Here is a 23725-nt window from a genome sequence, read left to right as displayed (position 1 = left end):
AATCCCTGGAGAGAACGACCGGTCGTTCGTCGTGACCATTCACAATTGGAAGTCGCTTCCAACAGGACGCACGACAAGCGGCACTGCGCGGAAATGTGATTTATTTCCCAGTGTGTATTTTATTGACTTTTTGAAAGGAAAAGGGCGTGTTACATCCTACATGCTTTGTTACGCAACTTTCGGCAATAAGTTACTGTTCTAAAATCTAAAATTAAGTGATTTGCTAAAGCACTTTAACCGATAAGTGATAATGTTTTAAAAAACAATATACATTCCATTTTTTTCTGTGGGCTCTCATTGCTCTCTCTCACACTGAAGTAAACTTTTCCCAACTCAAACTCGCCAGGTGAAAAACGCAAAGCCGAACAAAGTGTGAGGTCATGTGGAAAGTGGTTGCAGTTCAGCAACTTCCGCTCGAGTGCAAGGACATCGAGGACGCGCTTCAAGTGTAAAGGACACTCTCTGGAGTGGACTCTCATTTGTGTTGTTTGTCGGCAGACGACGACGACGACGACGATGATGGCTCAGTGAATAAACTCATTAGATATGACCTGGTTGCACTTCTTAGGGTGGTGGTGAGCGTTTTGTTTTGGTGTTTCTGTTGGTGTTATCACGAGTTATTGATAAGATTAGAACCTCGAACTGAAAAGAGAGAGAGACACACAAGTTCACTGCCAGCAAACTGTTGCGACGACGTCAACGAGCTTTTTCAAAGTGCGAATCAGAGCAATTTGTGCAATTTAATCAGTGAATATTTAAAATAGTAAAAGTAGTTAAATCAGCATCAACTATGAGTGGCCCACGACCGAGAATCCTGCAGAAATTGACCGCCCACGGCAGTGACGTCACGTCGGTGGACTTTTTCGGAAACTCGCTGCTCGTTACAGGGTCAAGGTAAGAAGAAAGGTTGAGCGAAACCTGTGTTTGCCACATACGGCGTGCATTTCATTCATTTAGCCGTGAAGAGCTAATTAGGGGAATGATTATTAATTCACTGATTCACTAATTTCGTGCTGAGCGATGTGGATCAATTTGTTGGCATGATGGCTAAAAATCTTCATGGAAAGGAAAATTAATGAAAATAAAACCTAATTTAGTTAATTTTAATCTTCAGACTTTTCACTGAAACTTCAACTAAACAGCATTGCTCAATGGTTACATGATAGGTTGCATTACAGCTTTTGTGTTGAGTTTACAGTTTGTCCAACAAAGTACACTTTTTGAAAAGGTTTTTTGAACAGACAACAGTTCACTCTCGATTATCTAAAGCCTCGATTATCCGAAGTTTCGATTATCCGAATGTTTGTCGAGATCAAGAGAAAGAAATAAAAAAAACGTTACTTAATCCACCTTTAGGTGGTTGGTGCCTTCCTCACATTCATAAAGTAAAGACACTAAACATCCTCAAAAAAGTGAATAAATAACACTTATTTTTTATCAAATTATCGTGTATCAAAAAGTGGATCTCGTGGCGCAGGGGTAGCGGCTTCGGCTGCCGATCCCGATGATGCTATGAGACGCGGGTTCGATTCCCGCCTTATCCACTGAGCTTCTATCGGATGGTGAAGTAAAACGTCGGTCCCGGTTTCTCCTGTCTCGTCAGAGGCGCTGGAGCAGAAATCCCACGTTAGAGGAAGGCCATGCCCCGGGGGGCGTAGTGCCAATAGTTTCGTTTCGTATCAAAAACACTAAAGTACTTATAACTTTTGATAGGGTTGTCAGATCTTCAATCTTTTGGGCTTTTTGGAAAGGTCTTTTGATTACCTATCCAACGATGGGTCGCATGATAGATCCGGACATCTTTTTCATCAAAATATATGAGATCCGGCTTCAAAAAAGTCTATAAATAACACTTAAGTGCTCATAACTTTTGATGGGGTTGTCAGATTTTCAATCTTTTTAACGCGTTGGAAAGGTCTTTCAAATACCTTTCTAATAATATATTGCATGATGGGTTTTCTTACAAAAACCACCCTTTTTACAATCTTCCGAAGTTTAGCTAAAATCGTTTTTTAGCATAACTTTTGAAGTACTTTTCTAAACTTCATAATATTAACTAGGGTCTTGTGGGACCCCAAGACGGATCGAATGAGACCAAAACTGTCCAAATCGGTTCAGCCAGTCCGGAGATAATCGAGTGCATATTTTTCGGTGCACGGACTCACATCCAGACACACGCACACACATTTGTTCAGAATTTGATTCTGAGTCGATAGGTATACGTGAAGGTGAGTCTACGAGGTCAAATAAAGAAATTCATTTTTCGAGTGATTTTAAAGCCTTTCCTCATTGAGGTGAGGAAGGCAAAAAGTCAAGTTCAGTTTTAGAAAATCTGAAGCAACAGTATTACAAATCAAGAAAAAAAAATATTTTTGTGGTTTTCAGATCTGAGATCTAAATTAAAAAAAAAATGTTTCTCAAAAAAAAAAAAATATCGTTTGTTCAATAAAACAACTAAAATATATTGTTTTATGCCAACATGATTGAGAAAATTTTAAACAGGAAGAAATAAGCCTATTAGGCTGGTACAAATATTTTCAAAAGTTTTTGTCACCCCCTTCAAAATTGGCCCGAAAAATCAGGGGGCAAAAAAAATATTTTTACAATAAACTTTAAAATTTCAATGAACATTCAAGTGCAACCAACTGAAATCAAATTAAAATACATTCTTCTGCGTTTAAAATCATTTTTAGCATGTTTGGGTTTATTAAAAAATCTTAATATTTTTTGAAAATTTTCGATGCAAAATCTTTTTTTTCGATACAATTTTTGTTTTTGTCAGATCTTAGATTTTTTGAAACCTAATGATTGCAAAACAACTGAACTAGTGTAAAATGCATTTTAAAACACTTTTTTCATTTAAATGTGAAGACTATGGCTTGTTATTTAAATTTTTATATTTTTTTATTTTTTTGCCCCCCCTTGACCTCGGCCAGGGCCGAGGGACAAAAACTTTTTTAAATATTTGCATCGGCCTTATGTCATACATGATCAATATGACAAATAACTTTACAATAAGCTTTTTAAATCAGAACCTTATTTTTTTTTTTTTTTTGAATTATGTTTAATACCCTGTAAGGCTTTTTTTAATACCACAATATTCCTAATTACTGGTCGAGCTCTACAAGGGAAAAAAAGGCTTTGGCCGGCATTGCAATAAAAGGCAAGTATAGTTTGAATCAGGCTTGGGTTCTTTTAAAATGTCAGGCATGTTAAAAAAATGTAAATTATTATTACCGTCATCAGGGGTGACATTGAGTCTGGGATGTGAGATTGGGTCATGCAAATTTCAGCATTTTTGTATGAACCAATCTCAACCCAGACCCAATGTCACCCCTGATGACGGTATCGAAAACGACATAAAATTAATATATATTTTCGATTTTTCCGAAAAATATGTTGAGGTCCAAAAAAAACTAGCTGAACATTTGAAAAGGTCCTATGAAAATTTGATTTGTCGATTTCAAGGTCTCGGGACCAAAGAGCCCATGTCTGAAATATTTTTTCCTGATTTCTTGTAATATTTTACACAACATATCAAAAAATTGCGAATATCCATTAACACGTTTCGGAGATATGATTTTTTAAACATAATAACTGGGGTTTTCGACGCGCCGCGCGCGGAAACGGCAAAATGACGAAAACGGGTAAAAATCAACTGTTTTCACTAAAACTGCAGTTTGGTTGTAAATCGTGTGCTCTTTCAAAAGAGCCTATAACATCCAGTACTTTGTTCTAGAAATCAGGAGTAAATCCAGTTTTTTTTTCGCGAAAACTTAACACGTAGCCTTACGTATGGGACAAACTTCAAATGCGTTTTTCTCAACTTGCTGTTTTTGTCCCATATGCATTTATGCGAACATGGGCAGTATACATGTCTTGGTCAGGTTGTGCAAAAAATCTTTGAGCGTGTTATGAATTTTTGAATCAATAGGGGAGAGTGGGGAGACTTGATCCCCTTTTTTTGTATCGCACATAACTCTGTCAATTTCTCACAAAACTATAAACTTTTTGAATGAATTGAAAGCTTAAACATTCATCTATGTTTGGCTAATAAGGATATTTCATCAGATGAACTCTTCGAATCATGCCAAGCGTTTTAAAAAAATATTTTAAACCGGCATTTTAAAAATGTTAGGGGTAACTTGATCCCCCTTTCAACATTTTGAAGAAATCTTAAGCAAAATGTTTCTTATTCATCCAAACTTTTAATTTTCTATAAGTTACAGCAATTTCACATTAAACCTGTACGTTTGTGTTCAAAATATAACAAGTTTATTATGTTAAATATTTAAAAACTTAAAATATTATTTTTTAGACCAAAATTAAGCATGTTTACAAAAGCTGGAAATTTTTGTTTACGAAACTTTTGAAAAATGGTTCAAACTGCAGTAAGTTATGTACAACTATACTAAAGGAAACTATGTATGAAAACCCTGCCCAATTATTTAATCTTGAGGCTGATTCCAGTGACTGTAAAAATGCAGGGATCAAGTCTCCCTAAACGCACTTTTTTAAACAATTGATTGTGAAAATAGTATGACGATAAATTTAACATCAAATGCGTAAGGGGTTTGGAGTTGATAAGTTTATCAAACAATTCATGTATAAAAAAATATTTTTTTGAATAATTTTTGAGTGTTTTCTATACATATCAATACAAAGAAAAAAAGATCTCTTGGAAGCAGCGCCGTACCTAGGGGTTGGCGCAGTTGGCGACCGCCAAGGGCGCCAGCCCTTGGGGGGCGTCGAAAACGATGATTGTACAAATTTGTCACGTTATTATAAAATCCTAGAAAGGTATTCAGAACAAAAGGGGCGCCAAATTTTAAAGTAGGACTACAAAATAACTCGAAAATCTTGGTCGGAATATTACAAATATTACTTATAACACTTGGGGCGCCAAAATCAACTATTTCAATAATTGTACCAGAAATAAATTTAAAATTAAATTCTCTCAATTCATTTATCAAAGGGGGCGCTCAAGTGGCAAAAATTTCAGGGTTTTATAACAATTCTTTGAAATAGCTAGAGATTTTATGTTCCAACTACAGTATATAAAATTCAATTTAAATTTCACCATTTTTCCAGCATCAGGAACCATCAAGCTTTTTTATGTTTAGAAGTATTTTTTTTATACAATCAGCTATTTAATTGAAATTTACACATTTCTATTGAAAATCTGAAATAAAAAGAATAAGATATTTCAAGTTTAAAGAAAATGGCATTTGAGATATTTTTATCGTTTTAAATGCAAACTTGTGCGTTGAGATTGGCCTACGTTTTCGAAATACTGAAGTGTTTAAATTGAATATTTCTAACACAAAAAATGCTTTGACTTTTGTTAAATTTCTAGCAAAATATATTTTTTTTAAACATAAAAATGTTGGTTTTTTAAGAGCACATAAATTGCTCTAAATATATTATATTCTGCTGCTTGTATTCAATTGCTTGTAGCAAGAGTGAAAAAGTAAAATGTGGGTGTCTTCGACAAAGTTACATAGATTGGCATGCCCACCAACTTTTTAATCGTAAAAGTAAAATATTATACTATTTCTTGTATAATTTTGATTTGCAGAAACACCATTATCGCGGACACATTAGAATTTAAACCAAAGCAAAATTCCAACTCCAAAAACAGCAATTTTTTTTGGGAAAACACAAAGTTCCACTTAATTTTGCTTCTAGGGTCAATAATTTGAAGAATGTTAGTAACATTTTCCTTGAAGATTTTTGTTTTGTTATGTTTTAATGGAATGGATAAAGTTGCTTATCTTTCACATACATTTTTTTTATTTCATGGATTCCATGTGTTGGGCTATCCAGTGTAATTTCGCCTAAATTTTCACATTTACACAAACTATTCTAAAAGCTTTGTGTGTAGAGGGTGACTATTCTCGAGATTTTCAATTTCCCGGGAATCGAGAGTTGAATTTGGAAATTTCCCGGGAATTCCCGGTACCTGGTAGTGTTTATAACTATGCCAATAGTGCCAGTAATGTATAAAGAAAAGTTATAAATGTGTTTCTTTTCAATGAATTCAGTTACGATTTATTCATGCTTGTTTAATGAAACGTTAATTAGTAGTCTCATTATTTTTGGGAACTATGATCTACTTCTTGATTTTTTTCTGAATCTGCAATACAACTTGTTGTATGAACTTGTTATTAGATTTTTGAGAAATAACAAAATAGCTAATATATAATTTCCCAGTATCGGGATTTTTACAATATAATAAATAGCGACTCAAAACAACAATTTTAATATTTTTTTTTCTTTTTTAAAACTGTAAATATGCATTGAAGAAATAGTGGTCCGGAAAACCCGAATGTTCACATTTGGCGGACTTTACAAAGATTTCCAGAGTTTGTTTTTTTCTAAGATATAATTTAATATTGAGGTTTAAGCGAAACACAAAATTACTCCATGACATCAAAAAAGGAAATTACCTTGATACAGCGAAATTAAAATAATAAGAATAAAAAAAAATGGATTATAAGAATTGCTATGATTGAAAGAGGATATGAAAATTATACTCTTGGAAATAATAAACAAAAATATATAAAAAATAAGACTTTCTTCTTGTGGCTAACTGCTAAGTATGCTTTAAGTTTAATTTTGGGGTCCACATTATTTTAAGTTTTCCCAATTATAGTAATTGGAATTTTTAATAAGTTAAAATTTACACTTTCTGAATTAGAAGATAAGAGAAGCATTGGTTCATTCGAACTTGAACATCTTACATTGAACACCCAATGTTCTGAACAATTTCGAATTTTCAATTTTTTTTATTTGTTTATATAATTTTGCTTCGACCAAATTTCCCGGGAATCGAGAGGCCCAAAAATGGTCGATTTCCCGGGAATTCCCGCTCGTCACCCTCTATTTGAGTGTAATGGTTTTTATACAAAATTTTAAGAAACTTTAGATGTCGAATTTGCCTTTGTTTGAAGCTATGAATTTTCAAAAAACAAATTTTAGGAATTTTATATCAATCAAAAAACACAGTCACAGAGAAAAGAAATATTTTTTTCAAAAATAAATTGAAAAAAAAAAAAATAGTTTCAAAAGGAATCCATCCAAAAACAAATTTGAAAAGGAGTCCATTTTCTAATCAGTTAAACTATTTTTTCAGGAATGCAGGAAAATGCTGATACAATGAAATTTAGGCTAGGTCAGATCAAATTCTGTTCAAAACGATAAAACAACACTCTGCTATTTTCAGTCAACATTAATCCTAAAGCACCTTTTCGTTACAACCTATCTGTATTGGAAAGATATAAATCGATTGAAATGGTTTAAAAATAATAAAACATTAATTTGAATACTCTTCAAGGAATTAAATTGTGGTTGGATTTTTTAGCTGTTATATTTTTATTCAATCAATTACCATTATATTATTAAAACTCTTTGAAGCAATCGCTGAAAATTTAAGTAAACATATCAAAATGATGAAAAATTTGGAGGGGCGCCAAATTGATGCTTCGCCAAGGGCGCCGTGGACCCTAGGTACGGCTCTGCTTGGAAGTTTTTTGCAGCTCGTTTTAGAAAAATGTGTGTAACTGAATCTAAACATTTTTTAATTTTTTTCTTTGTTTTCTACAATGAGTTTTAGTTGATTTCGCACAACTTTCTAGAACAAAGCTAATTGTTTTACCCACATGCTGACGAGATACAGGCTTGGGATCAAGTCTCCCCGGGGATCAAGTCTCCCCACTCTCCCCTACAGATTTTTTCAAAAAATCGAAAAATCGGTCTGTTAACGCACATAAGAGCGTCTGTTGCTTGGGTCTTGGCATAATCGGATCTGGACAAAACTGAAAATCGCGGTTTAACTAGTGCACAGTAATTTATAATCGAAACTTTATTGCTCTTCGTTTCTGTCGGTTTATTGAACTGTACTGGACGGTAATTAGACGAGAAAACTGTAACTTTCTACATCTTAAGCTGTATTTCAGAACAGGACGGTTCTGTTCTGTCTGATCTGTTCTGTACTGTGTTTCGCGGAGCAATAGCCACTTCTAGAGAAGATTCTTGTGACCAAAGCTGGTAGTTCTAGCGGGAAATTCTATAACAATGCCAAGAACTCATTTGAAGATGCTTAGAATTATTCTGTAGTACTAGATCTAACTGAACTGATACAAATCTACAATCTGAACCTTTTGCATGCGCAAACAGGTCGTAAAAATTTTTCAACTTCATTTTTTGATGTAAAATTAAATTTGCAATCAATAATTACTTTAGTGAAATTTTGATAAAGTGCACCGTTTACAAGTAAAATCCATATTTAGGTGACTTTTTTGAAATTAATCGCAGTTTTTCATTTTTATAAATTAGTGCACATGTTTGCCCACTTATGAAAAAATATTTTTTAAAAACTGAGAAAATTCTCTCTATTTTGCTTTTTTGAACTTTGTTGATACGACCCTTAGTTGCTGAGATATTGCCATTAAAAATTGTGAGTTGTTTGGATGAGACTTAAAAACATCAAACAACCCACCATTTTTAATGTCGATATCTCAGGAAATAATGGTCCGATTTTCAATGTTAAAATATGAAACATTTGTGAAATTTTGCGATCTTTTCGAAACAAATATTTTCAAAATTTTTAAACCAAGACTGACATTTTAAAAGGGCGTTAAAATGAATGATTGACCCTTTTGAAATGTTTGTCTAGGTTTAAAAATTTTGAGAATATTTTTTTTCGAAAAGGTCGCCAAATTTCACAAATGTTTCATATTTTAACATTAAAAATCGGACCATTTTGCTAAGATATCGACATTAAAAAATGGTGGGTTGTTTGAATGAGACTTAGAAAACATCAATTTTCTTGTTTTTAAACCTTTGCATGGTAATATCTCAGCAAGGGTCCTGATTGCTCAAAATCAACCACTCCATTCGCGAGCACAAATAGCAGGCGACGCGATACTGCCCTGATGAATTCCTACTGTTTGTCACTTTGAAACCATTCGCTCCCGAACTCTCTCTTTTCTACTCTCCTTCTCTCTCCGAACGGTTCAGACAGGCCGATCGTCTCCGATCACTCTGAACTGAAAACATTTTTTCTCTGATGCGCTGCGTTATACTCATTGATTTGGGTTGCCTAAAATCAATGTTATCAATTAAATTGTGCATTTATTTTGATTTCATAACATTATAGACACCATTCAAAGAAACTTCCACCAAGAAAAAATCAAATTGATGGCAAACTGAGGGCGTGAAGACAAAATGACTGCCACGCTGGCATTTTGTGAGAGTGGCTCTTCGCTGAGCATGGTAGTGTGTGAGTGTCGTCGAGCGACGGAGTAGGCAAATATTTTCACGATGTATTTGTTCGCTGAGTGAACAGTTCGGGCCACTCGCTGGCTGCTTGCCAGACTCATTCGCTCATGAATGCTAGCGGGTTAGAATAGGCGACGAATGGATAGGCGATGAGTGAGTGGTTTCCAGTAGCGTGCCCAGCTCCTCGAGGAAGGTGGGGCAATCATAAGGACGTTTAAAAAATTTCGTCGTTTATGGACGCCCCCTGACTAAAATTAGAACAAATTTCTGAGGATGGTGGGGCAGCTGCCCCATGTTGCCCCACCCTGTGCACGCTAGTGGTGGTTTCTGTTCATTGAACCGAAAATCAGGACCCTTGTATCTCAACAACTAAGGGTCGTATCAAAAAAGCAAAATATAGAGAAATTTCTCAGCTTTTCAAAAGTGGGCAAACATGTGCACTAATTTTAAAAAATGAAACACTGCGACTTTTTTCAAAAAAGTTACCTAAATATGGATTTTACTTGAAAGCGGTGCACTTTATCAAAATTTCACTGAAGTACTTTTTAATTGCAAATTTGATTTTACATCGAAAAATGAAGTTAAATTTTTTTTGCGACCAATATTTCGATTTTTGAAAAAATCAGTATTGATAAAAAAAATTCATAACTCGGTCAAAGTTTTTTGCACAACTTGGAAATTTCTGAAAAGTTGCCATTTGATGTCCTCTTAAATATGTATATTAAAAAATAATAAAAATAGTGTTTTTTGCAAATCAAATTTTAGTGATAAAAAGTTAAATAAAAAATCACCAAAAAAATTTTTATATTGTGTCATTTTTTTCCAGTGTAGTCCGTATCCATACCTACAACTTTGCCGAAGACACCAAATCGATGAAAAAATTCCTTCAAAAGATACAGATGTTTGAATTTTCATACATCATTTTTGTATGGACAGCAGCCAAATTTGTATGGAAAATTATATGAACAAACTAATGATGCAAAATGGTTCTATTTGATTGGAACATTTACCTAAGAAGCTCCATTGATTGCGACAAATGCAAAAAATCACACCAGACTTGACTCGATTGGTCTTCAACTTGTTGAAGGTAGAAGGAAGGACATTGTTAATGGCATTGAAACAATGTGAGAAAAGTACCATTTCCGGTACATTAAAACACAAAACACAAAAATGGAAAAATCGCCAGCCGGTCGACTAAATAATTCATAACTTCCGCACGTACGAACGGCGGAAGGGTGGAAAAAGATCGATATTAAAAAGTGCACAGACGCCTATCGGCGATACTTTTTGTTGTTTTTGTTCCCACCCACACTCACCACTCATTCATCACTCAGAACCTGTCGAGCAACAGCCCTTAATGTGGGGGGGGGGGGGGCGGTTGAATGAAGATTTTTAAGGTGATCTATTTATTAACGAAAGGTTTAATGCTTATTTTTTTTTTCTTTTTTCAGCGACAAAACCGTTCGCGTATGGCGCTGGACCGCTGGAAGCGGCTTCAACGAGGAGTCCTTCTCGCCGCTGCTGGGTCACAAGTACGGCGTGACGAGCGTCCGGGTGTCACCGAAGGTAAGTGTAATTATTAAATTGGTTGATCAAAATTTATGGAAAATTCGGATAAAACATAAATTTTAATTAATTTTAAATCCCGTGTGTATTTCAAAAGAACAACCCCAAGTACTCACGCGCCGTCGGGTGCTGCTGCTCGACCTGGCGGAACCGGTACGCGTGCTGGTTCCGCTCGGTGGCCATCCCTAGCTCATGGTAGAACCGGGCCACGTACCCGTGCACGTCCTTAACCTTCACGAAGCACTCGAGCTTGGTAAAGTACTGCACGGCTTGTTCCAGCATGGGCAAACATTTGGCCATCGCGGCCAGCTTTTCCGGCGCGTCTTGTTCGACGGCCACCGTGCACTTGGTGAAGAGGAACAGCACCTTTGCCTTGTCGTAGATTCCGCCGTTGGTGAGGATGTTCTCGAGGCAACCTTTGACGGATTTGAGCGCTTGGGTGGGCAGCTTCATGGTGAGCAGGACGTGGCCAAAGTGCATCTCGATGAGGGCCTTCTCGTAGTCGAGGTAGTTTTTGTTGGCGATGACGAGGGCTTCGTTCAGGACGTTGATCACCTCCATTTGGGTGGTTTGCGGGGTTTGGGTGAGGGTGTGAGCGACGAGAATGAGGGCACGTACGCGGGTTAGAGGTTCCAGGGAGTCGTCGTCGAGCAGGAGACGGAGGAGTTGGTCGGCGGATTTCGGGTTGAGCCGGGCGAGGGCAAGATGGGCTCGTTGGAGCAGGGAGAGATGCTTGTCCAGCGGGTAGAGTTGGTAGCAGGCGTTGCTGGCGTCGGTCCATTCGCCGCGGAAGATGGCCTGGATCGAGCTGATGTAGAAGTCGGCAATCATCCAGGACTTGGAGAGCGGATAGCGGGGGAATCGTTCGCGGGTGTGTTTAAGCACGGTCAGCGAGAGGTTGAATTCGCCTTGGATGGCCAGCCAAATGATTAGTGAGCACAGGGCTTGACAGATTCCTTCGCCGTTGTAGGTTTTGCCGAGGGTTTTAAGGTCCGAGTTGAGCAACAGCTGGGAGCAGAGCGAAGAGATCTCGTTCTTGCCGTAGATTGCCCAGAGAGCGGCTCGTTCGGCGATACCGTTCGCGATCAAGTCCATCATCGACGTCTGGCAGTTGAGAATGTCCGATTTGAGCAGAACCTCAAACAACTTGGCCGGAGTGTAGCCGGTAGAAGCGGACGACTTGACCAGCGATTGAATTCCCAAGGAGATGGAGTGAACCAGGGTCATCAGCTCCTTGTTGGCGATGTTCTTCTCGGAAAACTGCGACTTGCTCGAGTCGAGCAGGCACAGCCAGGCGTGGGCCAACTGCAGACAGATCTTGTCACTGTTTTCCTGCGCCAACATTATACACTCCTTAATGCTCGCCAAAGCTTCCTCGTTGTGGTTAAACTGAGCATGAAGAATCGCCAAGTTCAGCGCCGAATACTGGTACTCCTTGTTGTCCTGAACCATCGTCATCGAGTGCAGCGTACTCCGATCAAACGAGCGATGAAGCGCATCCGTCGCGTTGAAGAAATCCCTCACCCTTACGCTGTTCAAATAACTCAAAAAGTAAGCCTGCGAGTACAGCGGATGATCGTGGATAATCTCGTTCAACCGAGCCTGCATCTCCTTCGGCGACAACGCCCCAATCTCATTATTCTGCAGCAACGCACTCTGCTGCGCCACAAACAGCTCCGACTGCTTGGTGGACCACTTACTAGTAGCGTTCCGATCCTTATAAACCGGCTGCGTCTCCGGCTTCATAAAACAATCGCTGTTCGAAAACGCACTCGCCGAAATCTGCACCGCCCTCGCCCCTTTCTCATAATACGACACAGAATTCCTATACAGCGCCATAAACTCCGGAAAGCTCATCTTATCCAGCGTGACGTAAACCCGCCGAAAGTACAACCCCACGATTCCAATCTGATAGCTGCTCGCATTATCCGTAATCAGCTTATCAATCACGTTGTACAAATCAAACAGCACCTCCACGCCCACCGTCTTCAGCAGCTTCATCAACTTCTCAAACTCCTCCAAATGAGCCCGATGAATCCCGTAAACCGGCGACGTCAGCAACCCGTACAAATCCTTATACGCCATGTCCGGGTACTGAATCAGCTTCAACAGCAGCATACAAAACTTCCTCCTATCCCGAGCCGTAAACTCCACCGCCGGATTCTCCTCCGCCAACTTTTTCAGCGACAAATACTCCTGAATCAGAAAGACCACGGCCAGCTTGTGCGGCGTCAGCTGGTCCATCGTCTTGGCCGTGCACTGGTTCGGCAGCCAGAAGCCAAATGATTCCGGTTCCTTTTTCGCGCTCATCGTTGCCACCTGAAAAACAATCGCGTCAATAATTGAAGGTAATTATTGTCCCTCTCCCCCTAACGCAACTGAACTTACCCCGAGGGAAAATCGATGGAAATTCACGAGTGAAAAAAGCCCGGATGCCGGCTCCGAGAAAGTTGTTTTTGTTATGGCCTTTGCGACGGTTTGTGTTTTGATCGCGGCGCAGTTGACGTTTCTCTGCTGTTGTAAGAGAGAGCAGAGCGGAGAGAGTAAGCGTCGCGACGCCTCTCTCCGTGAGAGAGGGAATGGACAGTGAACATTGCGCGCGAGGTGATGGAGAAGCACGTGTTGCGCTGCGGTTTAGGGTGGTGTATTGAGGGAGATTTTTTTTTAAATGTTCGAGGACTGATTTTGCTTTAGAATCAATTAAGGCTGTTGCAAATATTTATGTCCCTCGACTCTGGTCGGAATCAAAATATAAAAATTAAAATAACAAGCTGTGGTCTCAACATTAGCCCAGTTGTTTTGCAATCATTATTTGCGGTGCTGTACATTATAATTACACAATAAATTAAATATTTTTGATCGATCTCAGACATGCTAATTATGATCGTAAACCAGGGGTGCCCAAAGTTTTTAAATGGTGGGCCAAATTTGAAGCTAACATGAGCTTGCGGGCACAATTATTCATAAGCTGTTTATTGCATTTTTCATGTCACATAAAATATTGGAATTTGGTTAGGCCGCTGCAAACATTTGGCTGACGACAATGTTAATTTCACACATATAATGAACATGACAAAGATTTTTTTTCAATGCAATTGTATTTTCAATTAAATTTTGAAAGATGTTGAAAAAAATATTTAGAATTTGTGACATAAACTTATGGTAGGGCGTATTTTTTTTAATTAAATGCAACTTATGATGAAAAATCATTGCGAAAGCTCTTTTCTACAATTATCTTTTTAATTTCATTAAATTTTGGTTTGCCTGAATTATGTGTAATCTAAATGTCATGAAATCGAATCCTGAGGTAGGAGTTTTGTATGTGTAAAATATGGTTAAGGCCCAGTCCAAGAAAATGATGCGTTATGACTTTTGTAATAATATAATATACTATTTTTTATATCTTTATAATTTTCTGCTTCAGTAATGTTTGAATGTTTCTTAACTTATTATAAAATATGTTTGATGAACATTTTGGCGAAATTTACTATTTTTAAATTGATTCAATGAAATAGATTAATGAACAAAATATTTGTGTCGTAAAGTCGGGAATGCGAATAATTTATAAATTTAGTTAAAAAAAACATAAAATAATTTCACAGATGGGTCAACATTTGGCCCGCGGGCCATACGTTGGTCACCCCTGTTGTAAACGCAGGAAAATGGATTCCTAATTGTATTAAGTTGGTTACACTTCTATTTCCTTTAAAATTTTAAACTTTTTTGAAGTTTTGATTTTTCGAACCGATTTTGAATAGGGGAGGGGGAGGCGACATAAACTTTGAAAAATATTTGCAACGGCCTAATATTTAAAAAATTTAAAAAAAATCAAAGCACGCCTTCAACGATTTTTTGTATTTTAATATCAATAGGGTCCTAAAGCTCTAGGTAAATTCTTATGTACAACGGTAAAAAAACACGATTAAAACCCATTTCTGATTTTTTTACATCTTAATGCAAAAAAAATAATTTACAGGACAACATTTTTTCGATGCATCAACTAACGATCTGTCAAAGACCCTAAAGTTTAATGTTTTGATATCGTGTTTAAACTTTATAAAGTCTATAGAGTAATACATTAAATAATATAATAGAACAAAGTAAGATTCTTTCACGGATTTTTTCATATTTTGATTTTAAAAACATCCCTCTTCAATCACTCAATAATGTAAATTGGGTGATATTCAATCAAAAATTAAGATAACAGAGCAATTCCAGCCCAAAACAGGAATTTTTTAGGTACTTTTTTCTCGACCCTCTCCGATTTCAATGAAACTTTGTAGACATGTTATCCTAGGCCTATAAAAGCCATTTTTGTGTATATGGAGCCAGTTACACTCGATAATGACATTTGAGAAGGGTGTATGTTTTTAAATATTTTTTGTATTATGCAATTTAAATATTGCTGTATCTCGAAGCCATTGCATCGTATCAAAAAGTGGTCAAAGACAAACTTGAAGGAAATTTGACGGGCTTTCCGAAAAAAATACACTGAAAGAAAAAAAGCACTCCACTTTTATGAGATTTTTTGATTTTTAAGTTTAAAAGTCAAATTTGAAGATGAGCCCACGATTTTTTTTCGTTCAAAATTTTTTATGAAGATAGCCTAAGATGTTACAAAAAGACTCACGAAAAGTGCAGGATGTAGCAGCTCACCTAAAAAATACAAAAATCATTTACTGAAACTGTTTTTTTTTTCAAAAGTGCTCTAAACGTCAAAATTTTCAAAAACCGAACACGAGAGTCAATTCTCCAGACAATTTTACATAAAAGTCTCCATATTGACCATTGTCCTAAGTCCAATCCTTGTGAAGCTACAGTGGTTTTAAAAATAAAAATGTTGAAAAAATGGGTTTTTGGCAATTTCTATATGACAGACTTGATTTTTCAGTCTTGAAAATATTTTTACCGGAAAGCTCGTCCAATTTCCTATAAGTTTGTCTTTGACCACATTTCAATTGGATGTATGGGCTTACAGATATAAGCTAATTACATTGCTCATGACTGAAAACGTAATATTTTTTCAGTGTAGTGTAGTAACCTGGATAGTAAATTAACTTATATCTGCAAGCCCATGCATCCAATTGAAATGTGGTCAAAGACAAACTTATAGGAAATTGGACGAGCTTTCCGGTAAAAATATTTTCAAGACTGAAAAATCAAGTCTGTCATATAGAAATCGGCTCAAAATTTTTCTGAAGACTCGTTAAACCAGTTCTGTGTGCATGCCGAAAGCCGATCTTCAAAAAACTTTTTTTTTTAAATTGGTCCATACCATCTCGAGATATCTTGGCACCCGTAAATCAACTTGGTGTTTCGAGTAAAACGCTCAGAAAGTTTGCCAGTCCGCTTTGCACACGGCAAAATGTTTAGCTTAAAATGTTATCTAACTCAGTTTAATCATGTCATATCTTCATGAAACTTTCAAAAGTGATTGAAAATCAACTTTTTAGTGGATTTTAGTAGGGTTTATGGTGGTGGTGGGTCCGGTGGTGTAGTGGCTAGCGTGTATGGCCTGGGTTCAAACCCAGACGGACCCGGTGGCCTCGTGGCGCAGGGGTAGCGGCTTCGGTTGCCGATCCCGATGATGCTATGAGACGCGGGTTCGATTCCCGCCTTATCCACTGAGCTTCTATCGGATGGTGAAGTAAAACGTCGGTCCCGGTTTCTCCTGTCTCGTCAGAGGCGCTGGAGCAGAAATCCCACGTTAGAGGAAGGCCATGCCCCGGGGGGCGTAGTGCCAATAGTTTCGTTTTCGACCCGGTGGCATTTTTCGAGACGAGATTTGCCTGATCACGCCTCCTACGGATGGGGAATTAAAACGTCGGTCCATTTGCGTAAAAAGAGGTATTGGATGACTAGAGTGTGATCACCACATATAACCATCGGACGCCTTGAAATGAGCAGAAACTTGCAACAGAGCCCACAAAAGACCCGGGGGTCGTTAAAGTAAATTGCTTTACTTTTTTGGGTTTATTCAAAAATCTTTTAACTTTTTGAAAATGTTCGATGTTCAGTATCCCAAAAAGTTTTTTTTCAATAAAATTGTTTATTTGAACTAGTGTAAAATGCATTTTAAAACACTTTTCCCATTCATTTTTTAAATGACTTGTTATTTCAATTTTTATATTTTAAATTTATTTGCCCCTTTTCAAAACAAAAAAAACATTGAAAATAAATGTTAAAATCGTTTAATTATTGGCATATTTCTTCAAGTTTTAATTTAGAAAAAATAAATAATGGAGAGAATTTTAGTTAATTTTCAAAACTGTCATCAAAATTGAAACCACATTCACTTCTTTTAAATTGCCTTCCTTCTTTCCCCAAAAAGGGTGCCGTGCTAGCCTCAGCCTCGGTCGATGGCACCGTCATCTTGTGGAACCTGTCCACCGGTGAGGAGACGCACGTCCTCACCCAGGCAGCTGGCGAAGCGATCCGGGCGTGCATTTTCAGCCCGAACGGGGGTTCGATCGTCAGCTCCGACGACAGTGGCTCGATCTGCGTTTGGGGATTCGACAAGTCGCTGAAGCGGTAAGATGTGGACCACGCACAGACTGCGCAATCAATCGTAGAAAAAATCGCTCTAATTCGAGCGCCACGTTTTGTTTGATGTTCGGTTCGCGGTTCATGAGATTATTTGTAAATTGTAAACAAATATCCACTAATATATGTATATATTTTTTTTTATCTTCCAGCCAAATGAAGATTCATGACGAGGCAATTCACACCATCGCTTTCTCTAGCGACTCGAGCGTACTGCTGACGGCATGTACTCTTGGCAACATTCGATTCTACGCCGTCGAGGATGACTTTGATGGTGAGATACAGGGATGCTTTACTTTACTTTGTATGTTTGTATAGTTTTTTTTCTGTGCCCTGTTTCTTATAATCTTTCTCAAATGTTATGAGCATTTGAAATTGACCCTTTTGAAGATCTCATTGCCTAAACATTACGTCCAGAGCTTTTCGGGATTTGTTTGTCACGCACTACCTTTAACACTGGTTGGCATAAACCAAATAACTTTGCCGAAGACACCAAATCGATCAGAAAACCCCTTCTCGAGATATAGATTTTCGTTTTTTTTACAAAGCACTTTTTTATGGACAGCCTCAAATTAGCATGGAGACTTGTATGAATAAACTAATGATACAAAATGTCTTTTTAAAGCATAAGGCATCGATGGACAACGTTTTGTTTAAATAAAAAAAAAATAATATTGTAATGTATAAATAAAAAATACATTTTTTTTTAAATTTTTAGTACGACATTAACCCTCTACTGCCCATTTTTTTTCAAAATTTTTCATTTTGAGCAACGTTTGTTCTACGAAAAACTTACTTCTCTTGTGTTGTGTTTTTCTTGTTTCATTTTTAGTATTTTAGTTTGCATTTATCTTGTTTAGTTTATGTTTGTTATTGGTAGTATTTGGCCTATTCTACCACCTCCTATAGAAAATTTACTGCATACTTCTTTTTACTTAAAATATAGGAAATGTTAGTAAAAAAACACAGCCCTAAAATAATGACATTTTAAAAACATTGGCTAAGTCACATGGAACAAGTAAAACTTCTAACCCATAAATTTTCTAAAATTTAAAGAGTTTCTCCTTCCAATGCTTTTTAAAGATCAAAAATTGATTGAAAATTTGATTTTTGGCGTTTTTTTTTTAAATCGAAGCCCATCTAAAGGCGGGGTTGGGTTGTAGAGGGTTAAATCAAGCGAAAAAAATTTAAGTATGAAATACCTAATCAATGCGAATTTTTATTTCAAGCTGAAATTACAAAGCCGGATTGTTCTATTGACGCCGCTCACGACATGGGCGTCCTCTCGGCGGATTTCTGCAAGATTGTTCACACCGACCGTAAGTATTTCAAGCAAAACATTGTAATAGGACCGAAACCGAAGTGTAAACAATGAGTCTATCCTGCTCACGTCAGTTCATGTTTACATTAGGAACGAGCAGGATAGACTTTTTGTTTACATTTCGGCTTCGGCCATATTACAATATTTCGCTAGATTTGATCATAGTATACTTAAACATCTATTAATTTATTCAAACATCATCCCTTAAGCCTCCGATCACGTGTCCTTCATCTACACGGTGGCCACGTGCGGCACGGACCACTTTATCAAAATTTGGCGCCTGTTTTACATCCCGGCCAATGTGGACCGGTCGCGCAAGTCCCGACTCATTCCAAACACGCCGCAGGAACACTTTGCCGGCCAAGCGACCATCTACAGCACCGAGGTGATGAATGCCAGCTGCGTCCAGACGATTGCCGCCCACGGCAGTTCGGTGACATGCGTTAGGTAAGCGTCTTATCAGGGTGGACGAGTCCCGTATGACCAATCGATGGGCTGATAGTACCAAATGAACAAGCTTATTTGCTGTCCAATATTGGCCTATTTTTCTTTCTTTTTTTTTCTAATTGCAGGTTCAACAGCACCGGCACGCTGCTGATATCGAGCAGCCTCGATAAGACCATCAAAATCTGGAACCAGCAGGGGTCGTGCCTGAAGACACTGTCTGCGCACACGCGGTACGTCAACTGTTTGGCCGTCAACAGCGACTCGACGGTGATTGCGTCCGGGTCGAATGACCGGTCCGTGGTTATCTGGGACCTCACGGAAAACCTCACACTGGACTCTCACATTACCGGAATCCGGTCGCTGCTGTTTACGTTGGCCTCCAAGACGGCCGACACTCCGCTCGAGTATATCTGCCCGATTACGCACGAGATCATGCGGGATCCGGTGTACGCCGAAGGTAAGGTTCGGGGTTAGTTTTCGGATTGACCGCACCCGTCCACCGTGGCGCTGCTATGCATTTCGAGCGAAACTATGCATCTGATCAGTCTGTGTTGGAAAAAAGTTGCGTTGTGTTGCGATACAATTATGCTGCAATGCGGGACACTATCATCAGGTGACTCAATTGGTTTGGTTTTTCGGTTTCTTATCTAATCTGGGAGCAATTCAGCCCAAACACGCCCTTATTAATCGATACGCGGTGGTCCCTCTGCAGAAAGTAGCGCATTTGCTTCAAAGGATTTTCTTACCGCCGCAATTGCGATATTACTTTCTAGTGTTTTTCTTTGCAAAATGATACAATTTTTACGAGGTGGGGTTGATTCACCTACCGATAAATGCGAATTTGCGACCTACAAAAATTTCTCCAAACAAACTTTGGGGAAAAACCATTCGGCCCTGTCTAAATATTTTTGAAAAATTCAAAGTGCACGTGATTCTGGAGACCCCAAACATCATGCTTCCCTCGAGTTAAAGACTGCGCAGTCATTTTGTTGGACGGTGTTATTAATAATGTTTGTTTTACGATTTTTCATAGTATTCTTCAAAAAAGATCGTAAAAACAAACAATACCAAAAGACAAAGATCAATACATTTTAAATTTAAACAAACATTAATACCACGCCTTTTTGTCAGTGGTGTTCAGTGTTGAAAATTTCATTTTCAAGTAGAATTTTTATCAGAAGTGGCATATGATTTAATCAGGGCCTCGCCTCGAAACATCATACAGGAACAAAAGCGGCGAACCGAAGATTCGCGTGACGTTTTGGAATTTTGACAGTCTGGAACGCATGAATTACCCCATTATCGGTTTCCCGCACGGGTGAAATGAAAATTGTTGCACATGGCTGAAGTTGGAAATTTTGCAAATTATCTTAATTTATGCTAAATTTCATAATTTAAACAACAATCTAAAGCAAACTTGTTTAAAAACTAAAGATAAACTATAGGCACGATGATTTGTTGCGTAATCTTGCTTAGAATTGCGATGAAAGCGGTTTAAATTGAAATTTTTTTTTTCTGTTCTAGAATTCAACGTAATTTTGTTTATTATGTATGACTTTAAAATTAGTACGCAACGATTATAGAAAATTTTACACAAAATGATTTTTTTGGTTCGTCCACAAACAATCTCATGTTGGTAAACAAACGACGCCATATTGCCAATGTTGTTCGGTAGCTTATATCAGGCCATCGCCGGGGCCCTGGATTTAATAATGTTGTTCTACAAAATTAGGTTAAAAAACTTGTTTTTAAAGAAGTTTAAAAAAACGTAAATTTTAATGATTCTTTACATTTAAGTGGATGTATCTCTGGAACAAAAAGTCAAAATTTAAATGTATCTTTAGACGATTTTATAGGAAATATTCGGAACTTTTCGAAAAAAAACTTATTTACTACACTCAAACCCCGATTGTTTGACACAAATTGTTGTCAAACGAACGGGCCACTTTTAAGTTTGACAACCTCTTTACACAGAGCTCACACGCACACACACTACCAAACGATTGGTTTGATAGTAAGTGTGTGTCCCGTGTAAAAAGTAACAGTTCGTCACTTTTTAGTTTGATTTTGTGAAACCAACGGGGTACACTCAACCCCCGGTGATTGGTCACTTTTTCGTTTGACACTTTTTTAGTTTGTACCTCGCTGGATGGTCAAAGTCAAACTAAAAAGTGATGAACTGTCACTTTTTACACGGCGCCCACGCAAACTATCAAAACAAACGTTTGGTAGTGTGTGTGAACTCCGTGTAAAAGTGGTGTCAAACTAAAACGTGACCCCGTTCGTTTGACAACAGTTGTTGTCAAACCGTCGGGGTTTGAGTGTACAAACTAAGAAGTGTCAAACGAAAAAGTGACCAACCATCGGGAGTTTAGTGTAGCATAACCGACCACGATCGCATAAATGTCCCTTATGAATTTTCACTTCTTCAAAGTTTCACGTCAAAAAATAATAATAAATTTCTCAATAATTTTTGCCGTTTGATTTTTATACAATTTTTGAAGGAAGGGGTGACAATAACTTTAAAAAAATTGCATTAACTTAATAAAAAAAATAACAAATAATCTCAATCTTCTAAATTCCAGACGGCTTCACGTACGAGCGTAGCGCAATCCAGGAGTGGTTTGGCCGCGAAAAGGTCGTCTCGCCGATGACAAACGCGGAGCTGACCACCGACGAGCTGGTCGAGAACGGGAAGTTGAAGCAAAAAATCGAGGAATACATCAAACTGCTGGACTTGGACGGCTTCGAGTGAATCGTGATGGAGGAAGATTTTTTTTTAATTTCATTGTTTGAAAAATAATGTTTTTTGTTTTCCTTTTCTAAGTGTATTTTACATCACTTTTCTCTTGTGATAACAATTTAACACGAAATTGATGTGTATCTATACATTGGTAGGAATATATACTTACAATATACTGGCACGAAGATAATATAATACACAATTACAGCCATATCTAACTTTAAGGTGTTAATCAGCGCCGTTTTGTAGAGAGCGCGGTTTGTTCACTTATTTGGATATACCCAAAACTTTCATAAAACAAATAACAACAGTCGTGGTCAAATGCTGTGGAGCGAAACGATTAGTAAAATTAAAAAAAAAACTAATTAAAAGACTATTGAGCAGTTCTCTACGAAATTAGTCTTTTTTCTTTAATTTTAATTTTTGTATTTTAAAATCCGGCTGAAACTTTTTTTGGTGCCTTCGGTATGCCTAAAGAAGCCATTTTGCATCATTTGTTTGTACATATAATTTTCCATACAAATTTGGCAGCTGTCCGTACAAAAATGATATGTGAAAATTCAAAAATCTGTGTCTTTTGAAAGAAATTTCTGATCGATTTGGTGTCTTCGGCAAAGTTGTAGGTACGGATACGGACTGCACTGGAAAAAATTATACACGGTGAAAATTTTGTTTGGTGATTTTTAATTACACTTTTTGTCACTAAAATGTGAGTTACAAAAAAACACTATTTTTATTTTTTTTTTATATTCTGATATGTTTTAGGGGAAATTTCCAGAATGGGCAAAAAATGTTTGACCGAGTTATGATTTTTTGAATCAATACAGATTTTTTCAAAAAATTGAAATAATTTTTCAATTTCATTTTTTGACGTAAAATTGAATTTGCAATCAAAAAGTACTTTAGTGAAAATTTGATAAAGTACAGCGATTTCAAGTTAAATCCATTTTTAAGTAACTTTTTTCAAAATTGTCGCAGTTATTCATTTTATTCAATTAGTGTCCATGTTTGCCCACTTTTGAAAAAAATATTTTTGAAAAGCTAGGAAAATTCTCTATGTTTTGCTTTTTTGAACTTTGTTAATACGACCCTCAGTTGCTGAGATATTGCCATGCAAAGGTTTAAAAACAGGAAAATTGATGTTTTCTAGGTCTCACCCAAACAACCCACCATTTTCTAATGTCGATATCTCAGCAGCTAATGGTCCGATTTACAATGTTAAAACATGAAACATTAATGAAATTTTGCGATCTTTTCGAAAACAATATTTTGAAAAATTTTAAATCAAGACTCACATTTCAAAAGGGCGTAAAATTGAATGTTTGGTCCTTTTGAAAATTTAGTCTTGATTTAATTTTTACGACCAATTTTTCGATTTTTTTGAAAAAAAAATTATTGATTCAAAAAATCGGTCAATGATTTTTTTCCCATTCTGGAAATTCCTGAAAAATTGGCATTTTATGTCCCCTATAAAATATCAGAAAATAAAAAAAAATAAAAATAGTGTTTCCATATCCATACCTACAACTTTGCCGAAGACAACAAATCGATCAAAAAATTCTTTCAAAAGATACAGATTTTTGAATTTTCACATATCATTTTTGTTTGAACAGCAGCCAAATTTGTATGGAAAATTATATGTACAAACTAATGATGCAAAATGGCTTCTTTGGGCATACCAAAGGCACCAAAAAAGTTTCAGCCGGATTAGAAAATACGACAAAAATCGAATGACCAAAATCTCAGAGAATTGCTCTATTTTTTAAATTACGATCCCAATTCTTTACATTTTCAGGGAAAAAAGTATAACAAAATGCTTTACA

General features: G+C 37.0%; 2 protein-coding genes across 2 annotated transcripts; one reads left to right on the top strand and one right to left on the bottom strand.

Moving 5' to 3' along the window:
• Positions 1-22297, top strand: LOC6048739 (WD repeat, SAM and U-box domain-containing protein 1). Its single transcript, XM_038262711.1, has 8 exons — positions 1-894; positions 10734-10848; positions 17180-17379; positions 17544-17665; positions 18621-18710; positions 18922-19159; positions 19285-19616; positions 21745-22297. The coding sequence occupies exons 1-8, from the start codon at positions 791-793 to the stop codon at positions 21912-21914; spliced, it is 1371 nt and encodes a 456-aa protein (XP_038118639.1). The 5' UTR covers positions 1-790; the 3' UTR covers positions 21915-22297.
• On the bottom strand, positions 10915-13349 carry LOC6053688 (anaphase-promoting complex subunit 5). The gene is made up of 2 exons (XM_038262710.1): positions 13237-13349; positions 10915-13167 (listed from the first exon to the last, which is right to left on the bottom strand). Exon 2 carries the CDS (start codon positions 13156-13158, stop codon positions 10939-10941), a length of 2220 nt encoding a protein of 739 aa, XP_038118638.1. The 5' UTR covers positions 13159-13167; positions 13237-13349; the 3' UTR covers positions 10915-10938.
• Positions 22298-23725: the final 1428 nt, after the last annotated feature.

Source organism: Culex quinquefasciatus, chromosome 3 (genome assembly GCF_015732765.1).
Source record: "Culex quinquefasciatus strain JHB chromosome 3, VPISU_Cqui_1.0_pri_paternal, whole genome shotgun sequence".
Lineage (NCBI taxonomy): Eukaryota > Metazoa > Arthropoda > Insecta > Diptera > Culicidae > Culex > Culex quinquefasciatus.
Note: the sequence above shows the minus strand (reverse complement) of the source record. Positions and strands in the feature narration are given on the sequence as shown.